The sequence below is a fragment of the Halictus rubicundus genome, chromosome 10 (genome assembly GCF_050948215.1).
Source record: "Halictus rubicundus isolate RS-2024b chromosome 10, iyHalRubi1_principal, whole genome shotgun sequence".
Lineage (NCBI taxonomy): Eukaryota > Metazoa > Arthropoda > Insecta > Hymenoptera > Halictidae > Halictus > Halictus rubicundus.
Window position 1 is genome coordinate 1,476,246 of NC_135158.1, and position 12,257 is coordinate 1,488,502.

General features: G+C 35.8%; 1 protein-coding gene across 4 annotated transcripts in view; it reads left to right on the plus strand.

Annotated features, from left to right (window-relative positions):
* The window catches only part of LOC143358214 (uncharacterized), a 202,128-nt gene that overhangs the window by 125,767 nt on the left and 64,104 nt on the right, over positions 1 to 12,257 (plus strand). For all 4 annotated transcript variants that reach the window (XM_076795180.1, XM_076795178.1, XM_076795179.1 and 1 more), the window contains 3 exons: positions 3,817 to 3,990; positions 5,255 to 6,551; positions 8,614 to 9,553. In XM_076795180.1, the coding sequence (XP_076651295.1) occupies positions 3,817 to 3,990; positions 5,255 to 6,551; positions 8,614 to 9,553 (2,411 nt within the window). The remainder of the gene's footprint in view (positions 1 to 3,816; positions 3,991 to 5,254; positions 6,552 to 8,613; positions 9,554 to 12,257) is intronic.

Consider the following 12,257-nt stretch of genomic DNA (forward strand, 5'->3'; position numbering starts at 1 on the left):
ACAAGTACGCCCATGGTTGAATCACTTGCGCAACGTGGCAAAAGTTATCGAAGAAATTTATTATTAGAAAACCGGCGAATGTACGGTGGGTCATCCGCATTCCCGGAATTCTTGGAAATGATTGTACGGTCCAGATCTGTCTCGCTTTCGATTCCGCATATACCATCTGGATCTTGTATACAAATTGTTGATCGCTGCATTAATATTGCGTACATAATTTTCACTACGTACAGGAAAATTTCATTTGTATCGAAAAATTATTCACTAATCTAAACAAGTCAACTGATTGATATAATGTGGTGGTAAAATAAAGGTATTTCTTTGTAAGATTGAATTCTCAATGTCGAGTAAGGGACTCAAATACTGTGGGGGTATCAATTACTGTGCCTATACTTCACTTCTATATCACATTTTTTTCATTAAAATCAGTTAATATATACACAGATAGCACCCGGACGTCCTATGGACGTTCGTACCGAACCCTCTGTACGTCCCAGGGACGTCCAAATAACGTCGGTGTGTCCCGGATATGTCCGAGATACAATCCCAGATACGTCCCAGGTACGTCCTAGATAGGTATCAGGCGTAGAAACGGATGCCCTTAGAACGTTCGAAATTTAGGTACCAGGGGCGTCCCAGGGACGTCCGAAGCAGACGTAAGATGTTCGGACGTAAACTGGAAATAAAACGGACGTTCTATGGACGTCCGGTGATATCTAGGTATGTTATATATCTATTTTTTAATATTCGTTATGCTTTCAAAGTAAGTATAATTAATATCGGTATGGTAATTGGTACCCCAACAGTAACTGGGTCCCTTACCCTATTTTTATCAAAAGTTTAATCGTTTACAATATCTTAACATCTTTATGAACGAACTTAGAGCAAAATGAAATCAACATATTCTCATAAAACTTTATAGCTGAATTATTCTAATATCTTCTATTATTTTTCTTGCAACGAATGTTGATCAAAACTCTCCGTCGATTAAAATTAAACGGGAATCTGTAGAAGAAATAGGAACCTATTGGATTCGTAAAATTGTCTCTTCAAATTAATTCCTTGGGTACGGTTGCAACGTTTTCAACTGAACTAAAAGCTAATTAAGTGAAGACCATTGTACATTATAACATCCTTATACGTATAGTAGTTAATTGACTAATTAAGTAAGTGGTCCATTAAGTTCCTTCGCGATATTCCATTGCAGTCTTAAACCACGCGCGTCCACAATCCTCGCCACAAAAACGAAACCCAGGATAATATCAAAGTGTGCAAATTTGCGGAGACCGCAGACAACGTATTCGCTAATACGTAACCACCGATTCTATTTGAATCGGAAGCGACACTGTTCTCATACTATGGATTGAGTAACAACTCCTATTACAACTAACTAGGGTGGAGGACCCAATTACTGTGTCCTGCAGCAGGATTTCCGAAATTTCTCTAGAAAAAACTTCTTGTTCTCTAAAAAAAATCTTTTTTAAGAATTTAAAATTAAATTGTTAAGGTTTCTTTATCGGTATTTTTCTTATAAAACAAACATTAAACATTCTTTAAATATTATGAAATATAAAATAACAGGTACTGAAGTCAGTTAGTGTGTGTCTATAATCTTCAACGATTAGTTAATGTGCTTTAATTACTGTGCTCCCTACCTAAATACTGTGCTGCAATTACTGGGACCCCTCCCCCGCCCTCCCACCCGAATACTGTGGTCTTTCCTTGAATACTGTGCATCAATAACTGTGCATAATCAAAGATTAATATTTAACATAATTTAGCAAATGACAATAGTAATAACGTTAATAAGAATCTAATTTAAAAAAAAATGTGACTAAACGAATTAATTATAATGCAATTAACAATTTATTTGAATACATTTTATAAAAACAAGTAAATAACAACAAATCTTTGATTGTCTTTGGATTAGGTGATATTCCTACTTTATTATACTGTTCGTACATACATATATCGATACTGTTTATGCTTGCACTACGTTTCGTACAGTAAGAGGTTAAGTTATCTGTCAATGCACGTACTTATACGCGGCACAGTGTGGCGCAGTAACTTGTAAGCACCGAGCGAGAACTAGCTTACTTACTACACACACTAAATGACGCTACTCCCAAATTCGTTTCGGCTACTGGATTTATTGAAAATAAAAGCAAAAATTTTAAAAATTGCTCTTATTAGTGTTTTTTCCGCAGAAGGCACGCTTTCAAAGGCATGAAAACTTTATTATCAAGATGTTCTTAATTTGCTTGAAATAAGAAGGGATACCTACACTATGATTAGATAAATAATTGATGCACCTAATACTCTAAATGTTTTCAGATAAGATACGATATAGAATGTTAACAATCAAATTCTTTTCCTAATAGGTCTGTTTAGAAAATATTTATTTTAAAAACAATATGGAAACATCATTCTTGAAAGTACAATCATTGCTAACTATTTTAGTTTTTATCAGTCGGCATAATCGCACACAATTGAATTTTTTATCATACTGAATCTTGGCAGACGAGGATCTTTTAAAATATTAAAATTATTTTTCTCCGACTAGATTATGCATACATCAAATACTTAAATATTTCTTAAATTCTGTTATTTAAATAATTTAATTGTTTGTTCGCAGCTATAGGAATTCAATGCATGGACTTGTTTTAGCGACTATGGCAATATTCACCCTCAGAAGGATAACACGTTTTCTGGCAACTGTTACATGCATGCAATGGCCATAATTTTGTACTTTACGTTAAATTATTTTTATACTGCAGTTAATTAAAATTGTAACACATAGCATAATATTCGGAAAATTGATGACTTTGCTCAAATAATATCTATTTTTTTATAGTTTATAGGAGAATACATTACATTTCACAGAATGTTATAACTATGAAGTTACTAACGCAAACGCTGGTAGCAAACATGTTAATGTTTAAATGAAATTAAAAAGTAGGATTGTATAGCAGTAGGAAAATAATCTAGTCGCCACGCGACGGTTTAAAAAATTTTTATTTTTCCGTTTTACATTAACATACAAATAAGTATGTAATTATTGTTATTTGAAAATATTGCAGTTTTTGTGCATTCTTAGAAAAAGCTATGCCTATCTGATCATACATACAATTATCTGCAGTTATTTAGCATTTTGATATTCAGGAATGATGTATATTTTTTTCTATTTTCTTTTTGCTGCAATTAATACAAAATGTTTTCTAAAAGCACACGATCAAATACAGTTTTCAACAAAAATAATTCTAGTTATGGTACTTTGAGAATATTATGATATGAACTTCTAGGTTGTCTCAAAAGTTTTTTTCATAATGCGTGGCTTAACGTTGTTGAGCAACATGAACATATGCAAACGTTGCAAACAGTGCGACCATCTTTTTGTTAATGCTTTATTATTTCCCAAGCTTTCACTTATTTAACCATGTTATTTGCTTACTGAAAAAGCTGTTCTGGATTAGCATCGTGTACTGCTCAAAAACGAGATCAACTTTCAAGATATTTTAATGTTTCCCTTCTGTAAATTGCATTATAGTCATAATTTACCTTATAATAATGGTTGATTAGTTTTATTATTAAAAAAAGTTCAAGCGCAGTAAAATTATGTCAGCTACATATGTACAGAGTAAATATGCAATGTACTCTACAACAGGGGGAAAAAATGTTTACCGTATCATAAACTGATACCAAAGTATTGTGCACAGCGAAGTATAATAGTATGAGCAATAATATTCGTACAGATCCAATTTGGTTGTGGACGGAACTCGAGTGGATTTCAATATTTCTGTTTTCTTTTTGTTTTAGGCAAGATAACCCTCGGATCGAGTCGAGATGCGGATATTTCTGTCGTCGGTACCAATGTTGAATCCATTCATTGCGCGATTGAAAACAATAACGGCGTGGTCACTCTTCACCCCATAAATGGAAGCACGGCAGTCGATGGTGTACCAATAAATTCGCCAGTGAGACTCGCTCAAGGTAAGACCTTGACTTAAATACGGTTGACCAAGTCCTCGACTTTTCAAGAAGCCGTTTTTCGGGTGATCGTTACGTACAAAATTCAGTTTGGCCATTTTTACGTGTTGGGCGTTTTATGCTGTTACTAGAGAATTTCTGAAAGTAAACGAATTCCTTTGAAGAACAGAGAAAAGGATAAAATTCCCTCCTCTTCTCCCTCCTTTTCTCCTTACGTTTACTGCAGGGGCATTTCTTGCTTCATCTCATAAGTCGAATATAAAAAAATATTTGTTTCGCTTTAAGATGTTCATAATATATTTTTAATGCTTGGTTCGTGTGAGACCAACTTTCAGACACGGCACCTAATCCAAGCGTTATGCCGGTAAGGTAGAAAATTATTTTAATATGATAGAAAATTTTTTTCGAGGCGGCAAAAATCCTTTTGGGAAACATGTTTTTAATACAAAATGAGGGTATGTACAAAAATTTGAGCTCAATCCGATTTGACCGATTTTCGGAACTTCAGCCCATACCTCTTATAAATTAGTTCAGGCAACTATAACTTAACCTATTTAGATGTGAAACTAGTTCACTCACAATTTTATGAAATTTTCATTATACCTACATATGTATAATGAAGGACGTTGGAAATAACAAATCCGTGTAAGGATTGCTGGGAACCACTCGTCCAATATAATGATACAATAGGTCCGTTCATACTAAAAAGTAAAAATATGATAGTTTATTTGTTTATTTAATGAATTGTACTGTACTATACATATAATACAGTAGGTCTGAATGACTGTAACAAGACTATAATTCTGAATATTGTGGGAAATTATAAAATATGTTGCTTAAAACTGGAACTATCACGAGCATTAAAGTGATTAGGTCGTACTGCTTCATAAAAATAACAAGACTGCATATGTTCAGACTTTGCATCATTTTTATTCGCAGAGGCGTTCTTAAAATTTCAGTAACTGTAAAATAACAAATCTAAAAGCAGTTAGTTTAGCTGATCCGGTACTTCTAGTGGTAATAACAAAAGATTCGGGGAATAATTAATGTTAAACACTGTTGTTCGAAAACAGAAATAAATAAAGATTGTTATAAGAAGTATTCTTTGTCTACGCGTGTACATAAAATTAATTTCCTTAAGGTTATCATAGTATACCTGCTGCACGTACAGTGCAAAATTATCGACATTGAAAAATTAATTTTGAACAAATCATGATTATTTGATAGTAAAAACATTTAAATAAAACGTGTTCCTACATTCTTGCAGGTTGCATGTTATCGATTGGAAGATCGAATTACATGCGATTCAACCACCCAGCCGAAGCGAAACAATTAAGATCGGTGCTACCACACTCGAGAATCTCAATGGCGCCAATCAGTTTCTTGCTGCCGGAGAACCAGCTCCAGGAGAACTATCATTTGGAAAGGAAACCTCCGGTCGCGCCGCGAAAATCGCCAAGGAACTCTTGCTCGGACGATGAAATCGGTTTCTTGGGAAAGTTGACGAAATTTGAAATGCTCTCCAAACAAAACAGAAACAATTGCGTCTCGCCAAAAGTATTCCCAGCTGGTGCGGTCACCACGAATGTCCCAGCCGATCAAATCCTAGGACACTCTAGATCCTCTAGCTTGATCTCGCTGAAGAACGGTAACAACAATTCTCCTCTGCAAAATTTAACCAATTTCGATCGGAGTCGTTCGAACACTCCCTCGATCAATACATCCTCTCCGTCTCACTACTTAAACACATCCTCGCCTGGCAATTGTTTCGCATCGCCGTCTTCTAATCACTGCTCCGACGAAAACCGTCAGAGAGAAACGCGAACACCTAGCCGATCGAACACGCCCAACCTTCAATATCAGAGCACACCGACGAATCACAATCAGATTCAGATGTATTCCTCGGCGGAGTCCTATCTGAAGAGCTACAAACCATATTACCGGGAGAACAACACCGAGAACGGTACCAGTCCGCAGAACCCGATACTGAAGAACACAGCCAGCCAGGGAGATCTGATGTCGCGCAGCCTGACGTGTCAGAGATCGGCGGATTTGGACGAGCTAAACGCCAGGGAATACGACATGAGCCAAAGCTTGATCGTAACCAAAACCACCACCACGGAGTACCTTCAGTTGGACAAGTTCGGCTCGAACCCCAGCATCTGTAACAACGCTAACAACGGGAATTTCTACACCGGAAGTCTGAGGAGCGTGAGCGGCGCGCAGAATTTCGGCTCGAACCCGAACATTAAAAGAATACAGCCACCGAGTCCGGCGTTCAATCGAAATCCGAAGTATAACGATCCGAAGCGAAACTTCGGCCGGGTGAAGAGTCCGACCCCGAGCACCGAAAGCGGTTGCTCGTTGGAGGAACTGCGGGAAAGACAGATCGACGCAGAGAACAAACGCAGAGAGGCAGAAAACAGGCGGAAACAGGCGAAAGAGGAGAGGCTACGAGAACAAGAGGTCGAGAGGCAGGAGAAAATGAGACTTGAAGAGATTCTTGCCATGTGTGCTGAGTACGAGAGGCAGAGTGCTGCGGAGAAACCGAGGCAGCCTAACAGGTGAAGAGTTCTCTTTCGCATTAAAAAAAAAACCAAAACGTAGATTGTCCGTGATTACGGCGAAATTGTTAAACACCAAAAACCCCTGTTATTAACAGTTATAAAGGGTATAGCCGGATAAGGAGGTCAAAAGTGCCCCTAAACAAAAATTGAATTTGCAATAGGCCATTCGATAGCTTATCCAAAGAAAATACTTTGTGTCAATTTTCAACCGAATATGTCAACATGGGGGGTAGTAATGGGGTGACAAAGAAAATAAGGTTTTTCGTCATTTCTTTTATCCTCTTCAATTGAAAATTCCGAAAGAAGTCAGGCATATTTTAGCTATTAGAATGCACATCTCTGAATTTTTACAGAATTTTCAATTGAAGAGGATAAGGGAAAGTACGAAAAAACCTTATTTTCTTTATCACCCCATTACTACCCCCCCCCCTCAATTGACATAAAGGGTTGGAAATTGGCACAAAATATTTTCTTTGGATAAGCTATCGAATGGTCTATAGCAAATTCAATTTGGTTTAGGGGCACTTTTGACCTTCCTTATCCGGCTGTACCATGTATTATGTAGTTTGACAGTTCGTTGCAGTGCAACCTGAAGACAATAGTTTGAAAAAATTAATCTTTCTTTAGAAAACTTCACAATCTATAGGATAAAATGACGCGTACAGTGCAGATTGACTTTATTCAGCTAATAGAGTGAAATCATACTTCATACAATTATTTGTGGATGTAATTGTAAAAATCAAAAGAAAAGGAAAAATAAATTACTTATTCGAATACTTAATACTTATTCAAAATATACAACCACGCAAAGTAGTAAAAGAAGTGGAACAATTTAATCATCGTAAAAACAGTGGCCTTCCAATAGCAGTGTTAGTTTCAAAATTTTAGTGAATTTTGTAGACTTTTACTAAAAAAATGCAGACGTTTAGGTAATTATAGTGGGGTCTGTCTCGGTAATTTCAGCAACGTTGAAATATGTTCCGAAACTATGTACTGAATAATGTTTTTTATATAAAAAATCATTGCTCAACGTTGATTTCAGAGATTGTATGAAAGTACTTTTAATATTTTATAATAGTTCGTTCAATGATTTAAAATAAATTTTGTTGAATTTTTTTACGGTGCTCAGCTGTAATAATATTAATTTTCAGATAATAAAAAACTAGCCTATACCTTTATCTACACGAATGATATACATATGTAAATATTGTCTACTACCTAAAGAACAATACATTATATGGAATATGTATAGACCATTATGTCATCCAACGATCATATAATTATATTATTTTATTTACTAAGATTTGAAATAAATGTGATGAAAGATTACAGCGGTGTATCGTAAAATGGTTTGTTTACGTCTTTGTCACTAAAGGCTAGCTACGCAATTTATACAGGATAACTGAAGAGCTCAGGGTAACAAACGGTCAGCTCGATTTCGACGCGACTGTAAAAGAACATATTCTTTCGATAGTTCTGTGCAACAAACGGTCATATCATGAGACGTTTATGACTGTTTGTTGTCCCGAAGATTAAAAATTCTAAGTGGACAGTCATGTATACATAGAGCTGATCGTCTGTTGCCCCGAATGTTTACAGACGCTCTAACTGTTTCTTGCTCCGAACGATTCCGAAAATCATCTTCAACTTATTCAGTATGTCAGTCTTCACAATATCTTTCAAAGTCATTGAAATTGATCGATTGTTTTTATACTATGTAATTACACAATTCTGTAATAGATAAATGATAAAACATGCCACCTGAATATTTCCTCTGTCTGCAATAATAAGAGTAACATTTTTTACCGTAATTTAAATGATTTCTCAACTTTAAACACGCATAACTTTTGAACCAGTGAATTCCTCACATTAAAGCTCCGAATTTTGGCATTTTTTCGTCAAAATTTACAAGATTGTATTTAAAAAAGTTATAAATTTCTGGGTTGCCAAGGTGAAGTTAAGCCGAATTGTGAAATTATAGAACACGAACGTATCCTTGCACATAGTACACACCCTCCAGTGTACCTTCTCCAATGTAAAATTTGTCTCTATTTTACAGAATCAAAACAAATGGCTCGCTTCCGCGTGACAAAAGACTCGGCTACAATTCGCCTTTCGAAAGCCCGAAGAGTCCATCGAAGACGCAGTCTCACTTCTCCTTCGACACGAACAAGCAAACGCATTCTACGTCGTACGAGAACGTATGCGTGCAGAACTCCAAAGTTATTTTCCAAAACGGCAATTCGCCGAGCAATTGCCGAAACCCAATCAACCAATTGGAGAATCAAACGACGAACGTACAGAATCATCATCCGCAGTCGACCATGCCGAACAATAATCAAACGACGAAGTGGCCAAACGTTCTTGGCAACGGGGACTATAGTTTTTCCGGCTCGATCGCGCAAGTACGTAGCCCGGGTTACGATAACACGACAATCGACCATTCCGTATTAAACAATAACAATAATGGTTACGGTCAAGCTGGCGATGGGGCAAAAGAAACGTCTGCCTACGGGACGATTCAATTGAACGGAACCAAGATCGTCTCGCAGCCGAATAACACGCGAAATTACGATAACTCGACGCCGACCAGTGGTAACGTTAGCTTGTATGAGAACGTCGTGATCAGCTCGTCGCAGAATAACAATCAAAATCATTCCATACCAAAGAAAAACAGTCAGACCTCGAATTCGTGCGAGATGATTGAGAATAAACTGGCGATATCGAACGACGACCTCCTCGAAGCTATCGAGCAGCTTTCGATGCTGTCGAAATCCAAAGAGATTAGTATGATTCCGAAGAAGAATAATTCGGAGAAGGACAATACGAAGTCGAATGAGGCTAAGGCTGATAAAGAGAGGAAGGAACTCGAGGAAGAGGACAGGCGGAAGTACATAGAGTTCCTCCAGAATGAAAAGTTGCACATTCTTGGAAATATGGACGCGTTAAAAAGAAGCGTCGCAGACATAGAGATTCAGGAAGAGGAAATCAGTAGAGAGGTATATTGCTTACATCCTTTGTTTCGTTAAACTATTTGAAAATGTTTCTTGATGCCAAAGCGAACGAACTTTATTTGTTTTAACATCTGCTGACAACTGAAGAGGATCAGAAGTAATGTTCTTTTCTATTAAGTTGTGTTCTAAATTGTAGTTGTTGTTAAATTGCTTAAGGAAATACACCACCCGCGTTTTGAGAATATGCATCATTGTTCATAGGTACATGTTAGTTAGGTCTTCAATGTAGCTTAAACAATGATCACGAAATTAATAAATGCTTTGAATTAGTATTCTTCGGGAAATATGAAAACTTTGTAGACTGTTTTATGTAGTGTACGTTGAAGAGACGTCAATCAAGCTTTAGTCAAGTCAAAGTAGAAATCGATTCGATGGTACATATCAGTTCTGCCTCGAGATGTCAAGCTGATCTTGGCTTATTAAATAATTGATAAATATTTAGACTAAATCGATACCGTTTGTATAGGAAAACATACTACATAATAATTCCATAAAATTACTTTAATTGGTAACTACAAATTTTTATTGGAACAATATTTATAGATGTATCTACCTTTTGTTCTTATGATAATTTTCAAATCTTTTGCTACTTGAATTCCATAAGTTCGTTTGTGTACTGTTTTTCTGTAGGAAGCACTCTTTTAATAACGTTATTTGATTGTTAGTAGAAGCACTTTTACGCTGTACCACCATCCCACCCCAACAAATTGAATTCTTTTTTTATTGGAGTACAGCTATATAATCTTTACAAAAGATAACTTTCTTCAAACATATTAGGTATTATAATACTTATAGGTGGGTGAGTGAGCAAGATTAAAACGTACAGTTATTTAACCCCTTTAATCCATTGCGCTCGAAGCTATATTAATCCTAGAAAAAATCCAAAATCCAAAAATGGAAAAGATCGAAAAATTTCATTCGGTTCGAAACATTTTATAAGCAATAGAGCGAAATCGAATGCATTTACTCATCCTGCATTATTTGTGTACGATTTATTGGATGAAAGCGAACTTTAATCGTTAGTGGCGCTTCAAATCGCCATTTAAGTGCAAAGGATTAAGTAGTAACACTTTATTTAAAACGTCATCATGAACTTTGTTAGAATGCTCAGAACGTGGCTAAAACTCACAATCAAACTCACTTTCTTTGACCAGTTAGCTGTTTTTGACGAGCATACTCGTCATGCATAAAAAGTAGTTACAATTTGCTGTTTAAATTGCAATTTTACTGAAAACTAAAATATATTCGTAAACTTCAAGATGTTTGATATATTTAGAGGCCAAGACGAAATGAAAGGAACACAATAATTGTACATGTACAAATAATTATTATGAAAAGCTGTATATAGTATGAATTCTTTTTGGAAATGTATTCTTTTCTTTTGATAGTCATCATTGAAGCCATGATGGGTTCATTTAAAGGGGTGATTCCTAAGCTCATTTGAAATAACTTTTTCCTTTGCGAAAATGTTCTACAACTTAATTGCATATTATAACATACATACATGCTCATAGTCATACATGCTCTGTGTTTGACGAGTATACTCGTCATTGCTTAATTTTTGCGATGCAATTTAAGTACACATTTTTCAAAGAGGTTACAACAGCTAGCTGGTTAAAGTCTTTCAAAATACTACGGAACAATACCAATACTCGAGTATAGTACATGGCTGAAAAGAAGGTAGCCGAAAGCAATGTGCTTCTGACTAGTTGGAACGAAACAAGCCAACCCACGTAGACATTATCACACAAGGTGTCCCAAAAATGTACTTCCTTGAAAGGGATGATGCCTCAGGTCATTTGAAATTATTTTTTCCTTTGTGATTTGTGTATTTTTCGTTAATAACTCCTTAACAAAGCCGTTGAGAACATTTTCGCAAAGGAAACAGACTTCAAATGACCTCAGGAATCATCCCTTTTAAGGAAGTACAACATTTTTGGGACACCCTGTATAGTTGGAGTACACGTATTTTCCGTATTGGTTCAGTAGATTAGAACTATGTACTAATCGGAGTTTACTGCCTTCTTTTCGCGTACTATACTATACATGTACTATATTATATATACATTTAAACCCAAACAGCAGATGTTTCATTATATGCATACAGTATCCGATCTCTACTTTTAATTTTCGCGGAATTTCAGTTTTATTATTTATTAAAAATACTGCAATACCGTTTAGTTAAAAATATACTTTTACACTCTAGTTAGCACAGCACGAACTGCACGTCGTTTAATCATGTATAGACAGCAGATATTTATGCAAAATAAAAATTTTCTTCCTGAACTGCAACAAACGAGTGAAATAGAAATTTATTTTTTTTCATAATGTGTTCAATAGGTTGAAAATAATATAGCAGTATTTTGAGATTCTTCTAATGTTTTTACTGTTTTAAATTACACCTACTCAGTTTTGTCATAAATGCATATAATCCGCTGTCTAATCATGCAGCAGGTGCACGTTAATTTATTTACTATTAGCTATACGCGCTAGTCCTTCATTTTTCCTTGGCGAATCAAAATGTACATTTTTCTTCTCTCTCTCTCTCTCTCTCTCTCTCTCTCTCTCTCTCTCTCTCTTCAGCTAGAAAAGCATGTAACACATTATGAGCACAACCTCTGCAGTTTTAGAATGAGTTTTGAACTTCAAAATGTAACGCGAAAATTTGCGGAACCTTTTGATCCTACTG